The 19,797-nt window shown below is 39.8% G+C and overlaps 1 protein-coding gene across 12 annotated transcripts in view; it reads right to left on the bottom strand.

Annotated features, from left to right (window-relative positions):
• The window catches only part of supt20h.L (SPT20 homolog, SAGA complex component L homeolog), a 63,365-nt gene that overhangs the window by 38,818 nt on the left and 4,750 nt on the right, over nt 1–19,797 (bottom strand). For 5 of the 12 annotated variants that reach the window (XM_018247670.2, XM_018247676.2, XM_018247675.2 and 2 more), the window contains 8 exons: nt 10,047–10,132; nt 9,907–9,942; nt 8,826–8,884; nt 6,678–6,744; nt 3,346–3,472; nt 1,363–1,466; nt 1,079–1,195; nt 161–214 (listed from right to left, as the gene is read on the bottom strand). In XM_018247670.2, the coding sequence (XP_018103159.1) occupies nt 161–214; nt 1,079–1,195; nt 1,363–1,466; nt 3,346–3,472; nt 6,678–6,744; nt 8,826–8,884; nt 9,907–9,942; nt 10,047–10,049 (567 nt within the window). In that variant the 5' untranslated portion in view covers nt 10,050–10,132. Of the gene's footprint in view, nt 1–160; nt 215–1,078; nt 1,196–1,362; nt 1,467–3,345; nt 3,473–6,677; nt 6,745–8,825; nt 8,885–9,906; nt 9,943–10,046; nt 10,133–10,296; nt 10,425–19,797 lie in introns of all 12 variants that reach the window. The other 7 variants (XM_018247673.2, XM_041582635.1, XM_041582634.1 and 4 more) reach the window with 5 other exon arrangements.

Raw genomic sequence — 19,797 nt, 5'->3', positions numbered from 1 at the left:
AATTTTTTGATCCACGACAAATGTTTCCACCCATTAGAGTCTATGGGCGTAATTTTTGCGTGAAACTTGGCGAAAAAAATTCAATCACCACTAATAATTAGGTCATAGATGGAAAATACTGGCTAGCTCTGACTGAACATGCTGAAAAGGAAATATTTACCTGCGCCCATTTATGGTTGTCACTGGTGATGGCATGTATGTCTGAAACCAAGGTCTGTTGGGGGAACAGAAATCACACACAGCTGTAAAGCAGGGATCCCCAACCTTTTTTACCCGTGAGCAACATTCAGATGTAAAAAGAGCTGGCGAGCAACACTAGCATGAAAAAGTCTCTGGGGTGACTGGGGCTGTGATTGGCTATTTGGTAGCCTCTATGTGGATTGGCAGCCTACAGGAGACTCTGGCATTACACCTGGTTTTTATACAGCCAAAACTTGCCTCCAAGCCTGGAATTCAAAAATAAGCACCTGCTTTGAGGCCACTGGGAGCAACAACCAGGGGGTTGGTGAGCAAGATGTTGCTCGCGAGCTACTGGTTGGGGACCAGTGCTGTAAAGGCTCAGTAAAACAGTTTACTTAAAGAGGGAATTCAGTAGGTTAGACTCATATCAGAAGGCCTTACTAGGATGCAACAGCTGCTGCCAGTTAGAGCAGACAGTGGGACTCATTAATCAACACTGGGTAACTTTTCAACTTGGCAGCAACCATCACATTTTTGCTTTCATTGTTCTACCTTCACGTGGCTGAATAAAGAAAGCTACCGCGATTTGATGCTATGGATTACTGCCCAGGTGCAAATTTGGCCCCCAATGAGCATAGCAAACACTGGCAGTGTTCTTCCATCATGACTGCTGCATAAAAGATTGTGTACTAGCCAAAAGTATATTTAAAACTATTATTCGTGTATTATTTTAAATGCCAATAAGGTATCTTAAATAAAGTAACCCACTGCAACTAACCAATACCATAGCTTTCTTTATTCTAACGGCTCTATCTAGTGAGGGGGAAAAGTGGTTGTTCAATGCTACTACTTAAATTCGCTACATTTTAATGGGAGTTCACGAACAGTTGCATTTTACCTGCATTGTTGGTCGTAAGAGAATATGCCTGCTTTGGTATGTTGGAGATTTTAAGTTGCCAGACTGCCTGTAGTCACGAATTTCCGTTATAACACACCCACAATGAAAAATATTAACCTGTGTAAAGAAAATGTCATCAATAAATACTATTTTGTAGTTCAGCAACAGCCAGCACACCGTTAGTATACATTTGTACATATTACACCAGTGTCAAAAAGCAATGTGTTTTTTTTTTTTATCATCTACAAAATGAAAAATTTAAATAACATTGGTGGTTGCCATACCTGAGATTTTTCCAGCAGATCTACTAAAATTGGTGGCAATTCTTCAGCATCCAGATATTCCAAGAGTTCTCCTTCTTCATAGGGAAGACGGATTGTTTCAGAATCTAGAAAAAAAAAAAAAAAAAAAAGCATTAAGAAATGCATGTTCCATGTTTCCAAGGGTAGAGCAAAAGGGACACACTACCCTGGCCCCAAGAATAACAGGGGTCACTTTGGGAATGAAAGTAGATACACAATAGCTATATACAGTATATGTAATTTGGATATTTTCAGTGTGTGCATTAGGGCTGTAGCACTGCAGCAGCCTTTAGCCGTCAGGAATTGGACTGTAAATTGTAGGGAGTTTTAGTTTGGACTTCACTGATTTATATAATCCCCAAAAGAGCCCCAGGCTTCCATATCTAATCACAATCTGGCCCGTTTGGCTTCTCCTAGATTCATAAATAACGGCAGGATTGCTTCCATTTTGAAAAACAGAACAATCAATGAGATGACATTGATTAACATTGGAGATTAACATTGAAGACAAACATCACCGGTGATGTTGCCCATAGCAACCAATCAGCAATTCGATCGATTAGAAGTTAGAAAACAAAAATCTGATATATTTGTACCATTCCGACAGTTATGTAGACATTATGCAACATTTCTGAACCCATCGCCACACACCCTTAGAAAACACAATACTTTATTGCTTTCTGGCCCAATAACAGCATTAGACATCCAGATGGATCCCTTAACAGCTGAAAGCTCTCAACGCTCACACAACACAGAGGCTTCTACTGCACAAACAAGAAGCAACATATTTTTTTAAACCAGTGAATGAACTACTGCTCATTCTCCTTCACTATAAGGGTAAGGCCAGACGAGGAGATTCGGGGAGATTTCCCCATAGGCTACAGCGCAAAATCGACTGCGGTAATGCACACGCGGCAATGCGTTTTCAATAGTCGCCCAAAGTTGCCTCAGTGAGTGACTATTGAAAACGCATTGCGCGTGTGTATTAGCGCAGGCGATTTTGCGCTGTAGCCTATGGGGAAAAGACGCTGAGGCAGTTCGGGGAGATAGTCGCACAAAAGACGTGGCGATAAGTCGCCAGGCGACAAAATCTCCCCGAATCTCCTCGTCTGGCCTTACCCAAAAAGAACATTTTACTTCTGGATATTTTGTTTGGTTAGCCCTCTCAACAATGTCCCCATGAGGTTAAGCCATGATAAATCTGCAAAAAGTACCATGCTGACCAATAGTACTCCTTTCTCATGTCATTTAAATAGAAAGCAACATATATAAAGACTTGCATCTTCATGGCCCTACTGACTGGATGTCTGGCAAGAAGCCCCCGTCCCAAAGTACCCACATTACAACCTCTCTCTCAATAATGGCAATGTCTCGCTAGCACAGGGCAATTTACTTATTGAAGTTACCAGTAGCAACCACTCAGCTCACAGCATGTATTTTATAACCATTAGCAAAAGGATCACAACTAATTAATGTTAGGTTGCTATTTGTAACTACAGTGGGTTCTGAGCAGCTGTTGGGAAGGTAAGCTTAGGGGTCGTCTCAAATTATCAAGCAGAAAATGAGGTTGGCCTATGATATAAGCTGATGCGACAAGGCTGATTATTAAATTCTGATGTTAATTGCACTGGTTTCTCTGCTGCCATGTAGTAATTATTTGTATTAATGACTAATCAGCCTTATATTGTCACATTTCTATTCTATGTGTACTGCACATAGAAAAGAAGATGGGGAGCTACTGGGGCATCTTTGGAGACACAGATCTTTACTGCTAAAGGGCTGTGGTTGCCGTGGGCTGGTACAGAAGCCCAAAACATAATGTACAAGATTTCTAGCTACTTCTTTAGTTAGGCTTTAGTTCTCCTTGTTCTCGTTGATACAGATTATTCATCAGTAGTACCTCTGCAACCAACATTGACACGTGGATTTATAATTGTATCATATACAAGCACATATGGTACCAACCTGATCCATTTTTTCCGCGAAGCACAAGAGAGTACCCTTCATTTCCAGGATACAGATTGACCACAAGGCAAGAGAGGGATTCCTGCATTACCAGCTTCTCCAGCAAGTTCACATTTCGTCTCAGCTTCTGACCAATGGTGAAAGGGATGTAAAATAACAGACCAATAAACATTAGTTGAGCAGGGGAAGGGAAAAAAAAAAAGTCATAGCGATTCTCTTTTTAAGGAAGAAAATATCCATAAAAAACCCATAAATCTAGAGTGAATAATTACAGAACAATAACCTACAGTGAAGTAACTACCAAAAAAGCTTCCTCGTTAGTCACTAGGGATGCACCGAATCCCTGAATCCTTTATGAAAGATTCAGCCGAAATAAGGGATGTGATGGGAAAAAGTGGGAAAAAAATCTTTTACTTCCTTGTTTTGTGACAAAAAAAGTTACTTGATTTCCCTTTCTGTACCTGATTTGCATATTCAGATTAGCAAAATTTGTATTGAACAATGCAAATTAGGAAAGTTTGTATTAAACAATATAGTTTTTGTATTGTTTAATACAAACTTTATCCAACTCTGCAGAACCAGTGGCTGCAGCAAAATAATCCTACAAATAGAATCCTGGTTTATCTGTTTAAATCTGGCTCCATGATCTCCCTGCAGCTGGAGTTGGAAAAAGTAAAGGGGATGTAAAGCCAAAATAAACTCCAATACATATCTCTACACAGACGCCGACTGCTCTACAGGGAAATAAACAAAGCTGCTCGAGTTCTGCATGGCTGGGAAGTAAGGCGGGGGCTCCCCCTGCTGTTCATAAGTATGATTGTTTCCCTGCTCAGCAGTTAGGGACCATCTGACAATACCTATCCACAGCAGTAAATGAAGGTAGAATTTCAGGTTTATTAGGGAGAGATGGTACCTATAGTGGCAGTGGGATAATAGTCTCTGGGAAGGGAGTGTGACTGTGGGATAACAGGTATAGTAGGGAGAGATGTTGCCTATAGTAACAGTGGGATAATAGTTTCTGGGAAGGGACTGTGGGATAGCAGGTATACTGTAGTAGGGAGAGATGGTGCCTATAGTAACAGTAGGATAATAGTCTCTGGGAAGGGACTGTGGGATAGCAGGTATAGTAGGGAGAGATGGTGCCTATAGTAACAGTGGGATAATAGTCTCTGGGAAGGGAGTGTGGCTGTGGGATAGCAGGTATAGTAGGGAGAGACGGTGCCTATAGTAACAGTGGGATAATAGTCTCTGGGAAGGGAGTGTGGCTGTGGGATAGCAGGTATAGTAGGGAGAGATGGTGCCTATAGTAACAGTTGCATAATAGTCTCTGGGAAGGGAGTGTGACTGTGGGATAGCAGGTATAGTATGGAGAGATGGTGCCTATAGTAACAGTGGGATAATAGTCTCTGGAAAGGGACTGTGGGATAGCAGGTATAGTAGGGAGAGATGGTGCCTATAGTAACAGTGGATAATAGTTTCTGGGAAGGGAGTGTGACTGTGGGATAGCAGGTATAGTAGGGAGAGATGGTGTCTATAGTAACAGTGGGATAATAGTCTCTGGGAAGGGAGTGTGACTGTGGGATAGCAGGTATAGTAGGGAGAGATGGTGTCTATAGTAACAGTGGATAATAGTCTCTGGGAAGGGAGTGTGGCTGTGGGATAGCAGGTATAGTAGGGAGAGATGGTGCCTATAGTAACAGTGGGATGATAGTCTCTGGGAAGGGACTGTGGTTGTGGGATAACAGGTAACAGTTATTTTCCTATATATTGCTGTTTCTTTGTCCACCAGTTGTACTACTATAATTCAACATACTAGCTATTTTTGTTGCAAATTTAAAATAATTATCCAGAGAAATCACAGCTGACATCCTTTACGACCTGGTCACAACTGGTTACCACAAAAATGATGCATTTCCAGACAATTTAACTGTAGATGCATTGCTGCTCTCACCGCTTAATTTCCCAATGGGAAGCCATTCTGATATTTTTGGCCAGAGCTATTAGCTATAAAACTCCAAGTGCCCATAACACTTAAAATACTATAACAAATATACCATAATAAGCCTTAGAAAATAAACCAACAGTTAAAACTGGGCTGATTATTAACTGGAAAGAGTGATTGGATTAGCATATGACCCAAGTCCCAGTGATCTGTTGGCACTAATAAAGAAAAGAAAAAAAACCAAAGTTGGAAAATGATGAGAAATATTGAGGACGCCTCTGGTTTTGAGAAGCCATGAGGTCATATGGCTGCTAGAAGTACTGCTAAATGCTTCCATATGAATCCCCCACGAATACATGCAAGAACAGCGTGCACACATCTATAATAAATAAATAGAGGAAAGACGCGGCAGTAATAATTTCCAGCTATCGAGAATGCAGGCCTACAATTTGGAGGTTAGCTAAGACATTGCAGAGAGATGAAGTCATATTTGATGGCAGGCTTGTGTTCAGCAGCAATCTCAGCACCGCAACTTTTCCATATCTGTGCGGAGGGGAGGGGGCGACAAGGATTATGTAATCTATTACTGAACACTAGAGCAGATTGTTTTATCCAGAAACATTAGGGTAAGGGCACACGGGGAGATTCAGTCGCCTGGCGACTAATCACCTCTTCTTCTGGGCGACAATCCCCGATCTGCCTTCCCCTAACTTCCCGGCAGCTATAATGAAAAATCACCAGCGCTATGGCACTCGCAGCACTTCGTTTTCCGAAGTCGCCTCATGAGGAAACTTCGGGAAACGAAGCGCCGTGAGTGCCATACGGCTGGCAATTTTTCATTATAGCCACCGGGAAGTTAGGGGAAGGCAGATCGGGGAGATTGTCGCCCAGAAGAAGAGGCGATTAGCCGCCAGGCGACTAAATCTCCCCGAATCTTCCCGTGTGGTATAGGATCCATTATCTGGAAACCTGTTATCCAGAAAGCTGCAAATTATGGAAAGGCCATCTCCATTTTATCCAAATAATCCAGATGTTTAAAAATTATTTCCTTTTTTTTCTGTAATAATAAAACAGTAACTTGTACTTGATCCAAACTAAGCTATAATTAATCACAACCAGCCTATTGGGTTTATTAAATGTTCACATGAATTTCTAGTTTCTAGACGATGTATGAAGATCCAAATTACAGAAAGGTCTGTTATCCGGAAAAACTCAGGTCTCGAGTATTGTGGAGAACAGGTCCCATTACCCGTATTCTGATTCTATGGGCACAAACGTTTCATTTCAATAGATATTATGTGGTCTACTTTTCCCAAAGACAGATTATGTTTTACTATTTCACCCGTCCTATAAAATAGGTGCATGAATCGAGTGGAACAGTTTGGCTTACCTTTATTTCTGGCTCTTTTTCACATTCTTCAATGTACAAGTCATATAACTTATGAAACACGGATTTCCTATGAACACAAAGGGCAGATATCGGAGGGGAAGTTACACTGCTTGTAGCATAAACAAATATTCACATGGGGAGGGCGGTCAAAAATGCTGTCCATGATGGATGTCTATTTTTCACCCTCAGCTGTGTAAGCCTACACAGTCTGAAAAGATTGTGTCACAAAATAAATCTAAGCACATTTGGGCAGGGCCATCTTTACCGCTTGTATTTGTTACTTTATATGTAGTTCTGAATGTTCAATATATAAATCCATTGATTGCACAGCACTGTTAATTATAACCGTAATAATAATAATAAAAGAAACTTACCCTGTATTAAAACGAGGCTTAGCTAGCAGCTGATTAACGCCTTATAGGATGTATTTGTTATTATACTGTAATAAATAAGGCTTGGCTGGCATCTGATTAAAGGGGTGTTTTATTTATTGCTATTTTTTATTACTCATCTTTCTATTCAGGCCCTCTCCTATTTATAATTCAGTCTCTTACTCAAATCAATGCATGTTGCTGGAGTAAATTGGACCCTAGCAACCATACTACTGAAATTGCAAACTGGAGAGCTGCTGAATAAAAAGCTAAATAACTCAAAAACCACAAATAATAAAAACCAATCGCAAATAGTCTTAGAATATCCCTCTCTACATCAGTGGATATGATTTACTTAGACTTTGCTAAAGCATTTGATACAGTGCCACACAAAAGGTTACTGGTTAAATTAAGGAATGTTGGCCTGGAACATAGTATTTGTACCTGGATAGAGAACTGGCTAAAAGATAGACTACAAAGAGTGGTGGTAAATGGAACATTTTCTAATTGGACCAGTGTTGTTAGTGGAGTACCGCAGGGCTCTGTACTAGGTCCCTTGCTTTTCAACTTGTTTATTAATGACCTGGAGGTGGGCATTGAAAGTACTGTTTCTATGTTTGCAGATGATACTAAATTGTGCAGAACTATAGGTTCCATGCAGGATGCTGCCACTTTGCAGAGTGATTTGTCTAAACTGGAAAATGAAGTTCAATGTTGATAAATGCAGGTTATGCACTTTGGCAAAAATAATATAAATGCAAGTTATACACTAAATGGCAGTGTGTTGGGAGTTTCCTTAAATGAGAAGGATCTAGGGGTCTTTGTAGATAACACGTTGTCTAATTCTGGGCAGTGTCATTCTGTGGCTACTAAAGCAAATAAAGTTCTGTCTTGCATAAAAAAGGGCATTAACTCAAGGGATGAAAACATAATTATGCCTCTTTATAGGTCCCTGGTAAGGCCTCATCTGGAGTATGGGGGCAGTTTTGGACTCAAGTCCTTAAGAGGGATATAAATGAGCTGGAGAGAGTGCAGAGACTAAGTGCAACTAAATTGGTTAGAGGGATGGAAGACTTAAATTATGAGGGGAGACTGTCAAGGTTGGGGTTGTTTTCTCTGGAAAAAAGGCGCTTGCGAGGGGACATGATTACACTTTACAAGTACATTAGAGACAAATAGCAGGGGAACTTTTTACCCATAAAGTGGATCACCGTACCAGAGGCCACCCCTAGAGGAAAAGAACTTTCATTTAAAGCAACGTAGGGGGTTCTTCACAGTCAGGACAGTGAGGTTGTGGAATGCACTGCCGGGTGATGTTGTGATGGCTGATTCAGTTAATGCCTTTAAGAATGGGTTGGATGATTTTTTGGACAGACATAATATCAAAGGCTATTGTGATACTAAGCTCTATAGTTAGTATAGGTATGGGTATATAGAATTTAATTAAAAGTAGGGAGGGGTTTGTGTATGGATGCTGGGTTTTCATTTGGAGGTTGTTGAACTTGATGGACTTTGTCTTTTTTCAACCCAATTTAACTATGTAACTATCATACTAAAAGTTAATTCAAAGGTGAACAACCTCTTTAACTCCTTACAGGATTTATCATAATATAGCTAAATATTCCCCAAAGCAGCAGTAGATTTTAGGTCTACCTTTGCAGACTCTGGATATAGTATTTCTCCAGCGACTTGCTAGCCATGCATCCAAAGCAACATTTCCTACAAAGTGTAATTAAATGGAATATGTAAAAACAATATGCGCCTATAACACAGTTACCTTCCTCCAGATGAATGTTTCCGTTTTGGAGGCCTCTGTCTGGCGCTCTCAATGATATACTGAAACAGAAGGAAACAATTGTGTATTTTGATTCCTGTTGTTTTAAAACTGCCTGTCGAAATAATCACTTTAAAATACTGCGCTCATGGCTTTCCTTAACATTCTGCATGCCGATGTATTTAGAGATTCATCCCACCCACCCCAGTGACCCCCTTGTTTGCATGCTTCTTGAAACCATCCAATTCAGTTGAAGAGGCTTCACCTTCTGGCTGTTATCTGTGATCACTGCTGGTTTTGGTAATGGAAGCAATAATGAATGCCCAAGAGCACTTTTGGAGAAAAGTAGAAAGGAGATTACAGCAAGATTAAAGTTGGGGGGATGAATGGATAAAGTTTAGCTGTCACAAAGGTACAGAAGCTGCAGGACATCAAACTCAACTGCTGGTAAATATCATGGAACAGTGGCATATGGGTCCCAAATGGATAACACAAGCAATTAGGGCGGAAAAAAAGCTGTACAAATCTGAGCGTTTTTTTCTAAGGGAAAGGTCTTGTTATCCATAAATATCTAAAATACAGCAGTGCTATTTCCCAGTCAACTCTTCTATTTGATTGATTTGGTGGGGCTTGAACTTCCCGTGCTTCCCAGAGAATATCTGCACTGCCCACCACGGAAAGCAGAGACTTCATGTTCTAGAATCCATCATTTTAACATGGAACAAGGTGAGGGAGGGGTTGAATAACCAACAGCTTACAGTTTGGGAATATAATGTGTACCAGGAGGTCTATTATGGTTTCCTCTCAATATGAGGAATCGTGTATGTGTTAAAATAAAGATATAAATATTTTTGGCACTTCTGATAGCGTTTATGCACCTTTTTTTATATTAAGTCCAACTGAATGAGCTCATGTCAAAAAGGGGAGTATTTAAAGCTTTAGAGAAGCCCAATTAACCGTTACAGTAACATAGAACTGGCTGCCTTCCAGTTTTGCAAGGCTGTTTTTCTTCTTGTTCTTCTACGTGAAAACCCTACAGACTTTCATGCTGGAATTTCATCAATAATATTAAAGAAAACCTTACCTCAGCGCGATCCAGTGCCAATTCCAAAATCTGCTGCTGAAAGAAAAAACAGACAAGAAGGGTCAGACTATTTAGTAGTCATCGACACAAAAGTAACTGTGGGATAGAATAGTACATGCCCAGGACATTGTGTTTCTCACCATTGTGCCAACAGACGGTCCCTCTTAGACAGAGGTGTAGGTTACAGTAGATGGGGGATCATCTTGGTGTAATTAAGTTCAAAGCACTGCAAATAGAAAAAAGTGAGGGGAGGGAGAGATTGAAAAACATTCACAAGACTTGCATTTCTCCAAAAACATAAACTAGGTCACCTTATTTAAATGAGAAGGAAACGTAGAATCACTGAGGGTGCCAATATATTAGGAACTCCCCATTTATACAGTTGCTTACCCAAGATCCTGGCTCGTGTTGGCTGAAAACTGTACCAGCCTGGGGTAGTACTCTAGCGGCACCACATCTCTACCTTCTTCTCTCTCTCCTAAGGATCCCACACGGCCAACGAGCACTGTTCGCATGCACTGTAGCGTGAAAAGCCACACTATGTGTGTGTTTATTTAATTCTGGATTATTAAAAATCAATGTTTTGGCTCGTGTCTACAGCCTTTCTGAAGATTTAATTTACAATTAAAGGATCAGTAACAGCAAAAAAACGTTAAAAAAATTTGTTAGTATGCTACGATAAAAAGACACCAACACATGTTATACTTTAAAGACGCTAAGTCTTTTTTAAGAAATAACTTAGCAAAACTCCGTTTGCGCTCCTCTTCAGAAAAGGTGATCTACGATCCGTCGTGTGGCGACCCATTTCTCCTCCCTGGAGACAAAAAGGAACACCAAGAGCCCCAATAGTGTAATATGTTTTAACAAGGAGTAATGGTAGAGTAAACAAGTTAATACTCACAAACCAGGGTTACCGCTAGGCAACCACTGTATAGGCAGATGGGGAAATTATCCTGACCCCACTCAGGAATAAGAAGTCGCTCTCTGTAAAAGAAGAAAGTGGGGATGATACCCCTCCACTCGGGGTGGACTCGATATGGTAGTAAAACAAAACAGAGGCGCCAAAAGGATAAAAATAGCTAAAAGCACTTAAAAACCCAATGGGTAATTCAGAGGAGGTAGTAATAAACTTACCTCCTCCAAGCAGACACCAACAAAAGTGGTAATTTTCAATAGTAGTTTATTCACAAAACTGTATTGCAACGCGTTTCGCAGGCATTTCCTGCTTCATCAGGCAATATGGAGCGGGAGCAAAAACCAACAGTGTCTTTGTATAAACACACCAGGCGCCTCTGTACAGAGGCGCCTGGTGTGTTTATACAAAGACACTGTTGGTTTTTGCTCCCGCTCCATATTGCCTGATGAAGCAGGAAATGCCTGCGAAACGCGTTGCAATACAGTTTTGTGAATAAACTACTATTGAAAATTACCACTTTTGTTGGTGTCTGCTTGGAGGAGGTAAGTTTATTACTACCTCCTCTGAATTACCCATTGGGTTTTTAAGTGCTTTTAGCTATTTTTATCCTTTTGGCGCCTCTGTTTTGTTTTACTACCATTTCTCCTCCCTGCCTTCCTTATAGGAGATAGCCAGGGATGAGAAATTGAGCGCGGCACGAAGGATTGTCGCCCTGTCGCCGTTTCTGAAGAAGAGCGCAAGCAGAGTTTCAGTAAGTTATTTCTTAATCAAGATTTAGGGATTTTAAAGTTTAATACGTGTTGGGGTCTTTTTTTCGTAGCATACCAATGAAAATTTTTGCTGTTACTGGTCCTTTAAAATACCACACAAATATACCAACCCCCCCTAGGTGTGTCTACTTCCCACATACCAATCACCATAAGCTACAAAGTCTCCCATCAAATTGACATAGTTAAATAGTAACATTATAGGTTACAGTCGCAGAAAAGTGTCACAAACTTGTAGAAATGTTGCAAATTATTGATACAGATACAGATATATATAGCTATATCTAGATATATCTATATAGATATATCTATATAGCTATATCTAGATATATCTATATAGCTATATCTAGATATATCTAGATATATCTATCGAGATATATCTATCGAGATATATCTATCGAGATATATCTATCGAGATATATCTATCGAGATATATCTATCGAGATATATCTATCGAGATATATCTATATAGATACAGTTAGGAGCACTCACGGTTGTAGTGATAAAGAAGTGTCTTTTATTGGAGTGTTACAAACTACCCCACATCATGTGGGGTAGTTTGTAAAACTCCAATAAAAGACACTTCTTCATCACTACAACCGTGAGTGCTCCTAACTGTATCTATTTGCTTCCCTCTAAGGAGCACCCGGAATTGATCAATTGAGGGTGAGTGCCGATGAACTATATGACTAGAGATATATATATATATATATATATATATATATATATATATATATATATATACACATATATACATATATATACATATGGATAAGAAAGCAGAGTAAGGAACGCACAAGCTCACCGTTTTCCCCCTCGGTTCAGGTGCACAGTCTCACAGTGTCCCCACTGTGGATACAGCAAAGATACAAGGAAGCAGACGGCACTTCTGAAAATGGGGTTTATTGGAGTACCTGCTGGTAACACCTAACGCGTTTCGGGAGTTATCCCTTAATCATAGGGATAAGGGATAACTCCCGAAACGCGTTAGGTGTTACCAGCAGGTACTCCAATAAACCCCATTTTCAGAAGTGCCGTCTGCTTCCTTGTATCTTCATATATATACATACACACACACACAGGTATAGGATCCCTTATCCGGAAACCCGATATTCAGAAAGCTCCGAATTACAGAATGGCTGTCTCCCATAGACTGCATTTTATCCAAACAATCCAAATTTTTAAAAACGATTTCCTTTTTTCTCTGTAATAATAAAACAGTAGCTTGTACTTGATCCCAACTAAGATATAATTAATCCTTAATGGAAGCAAAACCAGCCTATTGGGTTTATTTAATGTTTAAATGAATTTCTAGTAGACATTAGGGTAGGGACACACTGGGCGATTTGGGGAGATTTAGTCGCCTGGCGACTAATCGCCGCGACTTTCCACGACCAATCTTCCCCGAATGCCTCCCCTCGCTCTGCGCCTGGCTAAAATGAAAAATCGCCTGCGCTAATCACACGCGGCGATTCGTTTTCCGAAGTCGCCCGAAGTTTCCTCGTGAGGCAACTTCGGGCGACTTCGGAAAACGAATCGCCGTGTGTGATTAGCGCCGGCGACTTTTCATTTTATCCAAGCGCAGAGTGAGGGGAGGCATTCCGGAAGAAAAGTCGCTGCGATTAGTCGCCAGGCGACTAAATCTCCCCAAATCGCCCAGTGTGTCCCTACCCTAAGGCACGAAGACCCAAATTACAGAAAGATCCGTTATCCGGAAAACGGTACAGAATTTTTAACAAATTGTATTTAGAAAGTTTCTTATTTCAGTACGATGAAGCTTATATTAAATTTTAATTTTCTAGATAGTTCCCCTTTAAGCACAATAGCACAATTGGTACAGTCCAAGTACCTCTGGTCCCTAAATAATGGAGCATGCTCAAATGCACTTCTTTCCCTGCAGATCAGAAGAAGAATTTGTGCCTATGGTTATGGAATGTTTGATCCATGATGTGAACTGGAATGACTTCACAGTAGTGGAAATCACCAGATCTGCAGTGACAACACCTGGCCAATTTCAGAACCGGATCCAAGAGAAAGTTGTGTATTCAATTACAAAGCATTCTGGCTTTCTCCACGGCCAATACAAGCAATTGTTGCCTTTTTACAGGAAGCAAATTACCAGACTGGCACAAGAATTATAATATAAATATGTGGGGAGAGATTCTTGTATTTTAAAAATTGGGTTTACATGGAGAGCGAGTAAAGTTGCTCACAAACTCCCAAACAGCTTGTATTGTTAAAATACGACTCAAAACTCAAATACTGATGTCATGCAGAGTCCTTGGCAGTAGTCAATAGTCAATTCAAATACAATCCACATTTTTAAAACGGCACTGAAATTATTTTCTGGACACAGGGTTTATTGACATTGAATCGTGGCATAAATAGTCAAAGCATCTATGGCGGTGGCTTAAAGGGGAACTTTTGTGAAAATTAAAATATAATATAAATTTCAGCATACTGAAATAAGAAACTTTCTAAATACAATTAAAAGTTCTGTTTCTGAACTAATCAATTTCATCTTCGCTATCCCTCTCTCAGCATCTGTTTCTCTTCATTCTCTCTTCATGCAGGAGTTGGGTGCCAGATATTCATTGACAGTTTGATCCAATATATCTTATGCCTAGAAGAAGTATTAGAGCCCACTCTGTTAAAATCATCATGTCTCTCTACATGCAGGATTTGCGCCAGGTAGTTATTTTGTTAGATTTTGTTTGTACTGGAATCAGTTATTGAGTGAACTCTAATATATCTGCTAGGAAAGGAAGCTCCCCTATAAAATACATTGGATAGAACTGTCAATGAATATCTGACACCCAACTGCTGCATGAAGACAGAATGAAGAGAAACAGATGCTGACAGAGATAATGAAGATAAACTTGATAATTTCTGAAACGATGCAGAATATTTATTTAATTGTATTTACAAAGTTTCTTACTTCAGTAAGCTTATATAAAATTTTAATTTTCGCAATAGTTTTCTTTTAAAAAAAGGACTGGTCAGAGTGTTTGACACGTTGCTTTGATACTCCTAGGTTAATGATGTGTATTCATTAGGGATGCACAGAATCCAGTATTCGGTTCGGGATTCGGCCATTTTCAGCAGGATTCTGATTTGGCAAGATCCTTGTGCCTGGCCAAACTGAATCCTGATTTGCATATGGTAATTATGGGGCAGGAAGGGAAATCAAAAAAAGAAGTATGTAAAATTGTTTTCTCTACTTTTTTCTTTCCCCTCAATAATTTGAATCTTTCACAAAGGATTCGACTGAATCCCAAATAGTGGATTCGGTTCATCCCTAGTCTTCATAAATGAATAGGTTAGTTATTGGACATATACCGGTACTCATAAAAGGAGACAATGCCATTGATGGGGCTTGCCCAATTAATTAACAGATCAATGAAGAGATTTTACACGTAAAATGCTAATCAATGAGAAATCACTTTATGCATGCAAGCAACACATGTACGGTTCCTCTTCTTAAGGACTTTAAGTCATGACTCCTTTCTGGGAATTCCTTCCAATATCCCTGCACATTTCTCATTAAACTTATAGGACTCTTTCATTACATTCACATGAGAAGATTTGGGACCAGTCTGCTTTCTTAACCACTGCATCAGAATGCTTTCCAGGCTTTAATTTTCTGCTTTCCCATTCAACTAGTTTTATGGTTTGTGGTTTGGCTTTTCTTAAATAATGTTAGAGCTTTGTAATCAGGCACTTGGTGTCAAGAGGAGAAAAAACATGAAAAGCAGCAGATCTTCCAAACCTCTATTCATGCCTACCGCCTATCAACAGGAATATTTTTGTTTTATTGAAAATGTTGTTATATAGCACTCGCCAAAAAAAGTAATCAAGTAAACAAATGAGCCCAGCAATTTATACCCTAAGCCTTTCCTTAACCCTATATACAAGGAATTAGATCAGCCACACTGGTCTTGTTCTCAGAATACTTCAACAGATAACTTCATGGTATATGTTTTTAAGTCTGGATATCTTGAGAGCCAACTAGCCTTTGGGGCATACACAAGAGTCAAGAGATAATTTAACTGCCTGCATGTTTTTTTTAGTATGGGAAGAAACTGGACTACATGGAAGAAAGCCACACAAAATGGTCCGAAAATACAAAACCCTTTGCAGATGGTGCCCTGGCTGGACTTGAACATAGCAGTGTCAGACTGGGGTGTGCAGGAGCCACAGGGCTGCCATATCACTCCCTATATGTTTCAAATTCCCCCAATATGTACCTCTGTGATATGCCGCACGCCCTCCCCCAACTCATACCTCTGAGCTGCACCATGAGGTTTCCTGCGCTTGCCGCAACTCTATTTCATGACTGGGTAAACAAATAAATACTGTGTGGGTGGCGTAATGGTCTAGGACAATACCTTGGATAAAAATATTGTCCTAGCCCTACTGTCCTGTGATGATGATCAACTGAACAGGTCAAAACACATCCTAATTAGATCTCCGCTATCTAATTGTAACTGCCTCTGACTGTAAAGTTAGCGGAGAGCTAATAAAGATTGCAGTGGGCTTACTACTGCCGTTGCATTGCCACAGTTATAGAGACCAAAATATGTTCTAGCAGAAGAGGTATTACCACAATCTATTTTTCAGAAGTGCCTCCATGTTACTATATGGTTAAGAACCAAACTTATGTTCTAGTTTTCTAGTTGTTATGAATGAACACAATGCTCCAACTATATTTATAACAACTTCTTATGTGTGTAAAGGGCCTGATTCATGCTCAAACCCTGGCTGACCTGAGTGGATTTTGGGAGAACCCTTACGTGATAGACTTTAAAAGACCAAAAAAATTTTATGTTGCTTTAAAAATAGTTAGTTTTATTTTGCTTTAAAAATAAGCTATTGCTACCCGGCATTACTACGTACAGGTATGGGATCAGTTATCCGGAAACCGGTTATCCAAAAATTACGGAAAGGCTGTCTCCCATAGACAAGTTCCCAAATAATTCACATTTTTAAAAACTATTTACTTTTTCTCTGTAATTCTCTGTAATAATAAAACGGCACCTTGTACATGAATTAAACTAAAATATTGGAAGCAGAACCAGCCTATTGGGTTTATTTCATGCTTAAATGATTTTCTAGTAAAAATAAGGTATGAAGATCTGTTATCCAGAAAGCCTCCGGTCCTGAGCATTCTGGATAATAGGTCCCATACCTGTACAGAATTTACTTCAGAAATACTTTGGCTAAGGCCAGACAGGGCAGAAACCTGCAGGACAATTTCAGCTCCTGACCGCTAGCCGGATGGGACAAAAAATCCCGTCGGATCGCGGCCGCATCTATTCGTTGATGCGGTCCCGTGCTCCGACCGCCCATTAGGCATTGTTAGGATTCGATCGTTGGGCCCTAGGACCCACGATCGGATCAGCCCGATATTGAACACCTCAAGGTGGGCATATCGGAGGGAGATCCGCTCGTTTGGCGACATCGCCAAACGAGTGGATCTCTCCATATATGGCCACCTTAAGCCTTGTGTAAGCTCCGGCACAAACAGACTCAGCGGATTTCAGCTCAAAATGCAAAGTCTTGAGTTTCTTCACAGAAATCAGTTGGATCTGTTCACGCCGGAGCTGACAAAAGCTGCCCCATCTGGTCCTAGTCAAAAGGTGGCCATAGACGCACCAATAATATTGTACAAAACGAATTTTCATACAGTATTCAATGTTTGTATGGTGGGAGGTGAGCTGACTGAAATCAACAGAAGACTTGGATATCACTGGACTCGATCAGGGTGGCAGGAAAATTTTGATCGGGCACCTTTGAAGGCACCCAAAAATTGCCCATTGTTAGTGCTGAATCGTCAGATACAAGTAGACTTCTATTGTTACTATATGTATATCTGATGATTCAGCTCTACACGTATGTATTGAAACAAACAATCTTTCCTGGAAAGATCGTAATTATAACGTCTATGGCCACCTTAATCAACAAACGTAACGTTTCACTTTATGGTATTATTGTTCCATTAAAACAATGCTCCACATCTCTCTCACTTTAATGTTCTAGAAGTTCTTTCCCTTTGGCTTTATAAATAATGCATTGTTTGGCAGTAAATCGTGGTAGTTCTCCCAAGTGAAATCCTTCTGTATATAGGAGTGCCTTTAACTTCAAATAACTGCAGATTTTTGACCTGTTACAAATAATAAAGGAACTTAGCCTTTCCTTTTAAACTTGTCCAAATCGCAGAAGGTCTTGGGAACTTAAACACCTGATTACTCCCCAACAGCCCCATTGCCATAAAGAATACTCCTGAGACTGGCAGCAGTTGGACAAAGGGATGATACAACAGTCATCTGCACAGAGACATGACTATATCCCAGAACAGCAATGGCACTTTGGGAAACCAATTAGGGATGCTCCTTCACTCTTTCATTGTTTGTTGAAAGGCTGCAGAAGAAAAGACACTCAAGCAATTTTTCAACTGAACTGACAAGGCTTTCTTTCAAGTTCCTGACCTTTTTACATCAGGCATTTGGGAGAAAATATTTGAAAGAAAATGTAGAAAAAAGAAAATATAGAGGACTAAAGCTTATCTCAATTCAGGAGAGCAATGGTGGATGGTGGCAATGTTAAGCAACTCCAGGACACAAACACCCAAACAGAACATGAATTGAAAACACCCTTATGATTATGGAATTTGTATTTGCAGCTGTGTGACATTTTTTCATCTTAAATTAAAGGGTCGTAAAGTCAAAATACTACCGGTATGCTTAAACTGTGAAATAGGCCTTCCGTTTCGTGTTTTTTTTTTTTTTTTTTTTTTTTGCTTTTCAACGTTATAGTTTCTGGTGGCCCGGGCACATCATGAAGCATTAGCTCTGATCTTGAGAAATGAAAGTTGTCAGTGGACATGCTTTATTCTCTCTGGAGGCTGAGACAACTGGAAACCAATACACAGCATCACATACAGACATACTCATTTCTGATTGGCTCCCTCTGCAGAAAGAGGACAGCATGTCAGACATCAGAAAAAAATTGTATACTCGAAGTCCAGAAAAATAAACCCAAACCTGCCTGTTAGCCATTCCCATAAAGATCTAACTGAAAAGCTCAGGGGCAATTTTTCCGTCAACCAAGGTGATAGCCTCACCTTGATACAAGTATGAGATCCGTTATCCGGACACCCTCTAACCAGAAAGGTCAGAATTACAGGATGGCTGTCTCCCATAGACTCAATTGTATCCAAATTTTTACAAATGATTTCACTTTGCTCTGTTATAATAAAACAGTACCTTGTACTTGATCCAAATTAAGATATAATTAATCCTTATTGAAAGCAAAACCAGCCAACTGGGTTTATTTAATGTTTACATGATTTTCTAGTACCTTGCCATAGACGCAATGATCCGTACGAATCTACGATTCGTTTGATTTTCAGACCGTGTGTGGAGAGTCCCGTCATTTTTCGTCCCACGGAGATCGGTCGTTTTTGGTCGATCGGACAGGTTAGAAAATTTCTGTCGGCTGCCGATAATATTTCTGCGTGTATTGCCGATCGTATGGTTTTCAGTGGGAGACTGTCACTAGCTTTGTCGGACATAACTATCGTATGATTGCTGTCAGAGGTAGAACATCGGCTGATCTGTTCTTTTACTTACGGAATGGTAAGACTTTGATCTGAATGGTTAGAGGTGGGTCGCGAGATGGGAAAGTCCGATTGTACGCTGATTCGTACGATCGGATCTTTGCGTCTATGGCCAGCTTTAGGGGCAGATTTATCAAGGGTCAAAGTGAAAATTCAAAGTAAAAAAAACTTGGAAATAGTCCAAATTCGGTTTGAATTTGAAAAAAAAAAAAAAAATGGAAAATTTGAATATTGAAATTTATCAAACCTGCCGAATTGCTGTTTTAGCCTATGGAGGACCTCCCAGAACAATTGGTGGACTTTGAAAGATCAACGTTTTTTTTTTCTTTAAATACTTCGAATCAAATTTGATCTTACTTTGTTTCGAAATGATCGAATACAGCCTATTCACCCGCAATTTTTTAAATAAAAAAAATTATCAATGTTTTTTTATATAATAAAAATACATTTTTTATCTGAATTTCGAAGTTATGGAAGTTCAAAAAAAAACTTCCACTTCGAAATTCGACCCTTGATAAATCTGCCCCTTAAGTTATGAAGATCCAAATTACAGAAAGATCCATTATCCATAAAACTCCAGGTCCAGAGCA

This window comes from Xenopus laevis, chromosome 2L (genome assembly GCF_017654675.1).
Source record: "Xenopus laevis strain J_2021 chromosome 2L, Xenopus_laevis_v10.1, whole genome shotgun sequence".
Taxonomy (NCBI): domain Eukaryota; kingdom Metazoa; phylum Chordata; class Amphibia; order Anura; family Pipidae; genus Xenopus; species Xenopus laevis.
The sequence above is the reverse complement of the archived record's forward strand: the minus strand, read 5'-3'. Positions and strand labels throughout refer to the sequence as shown.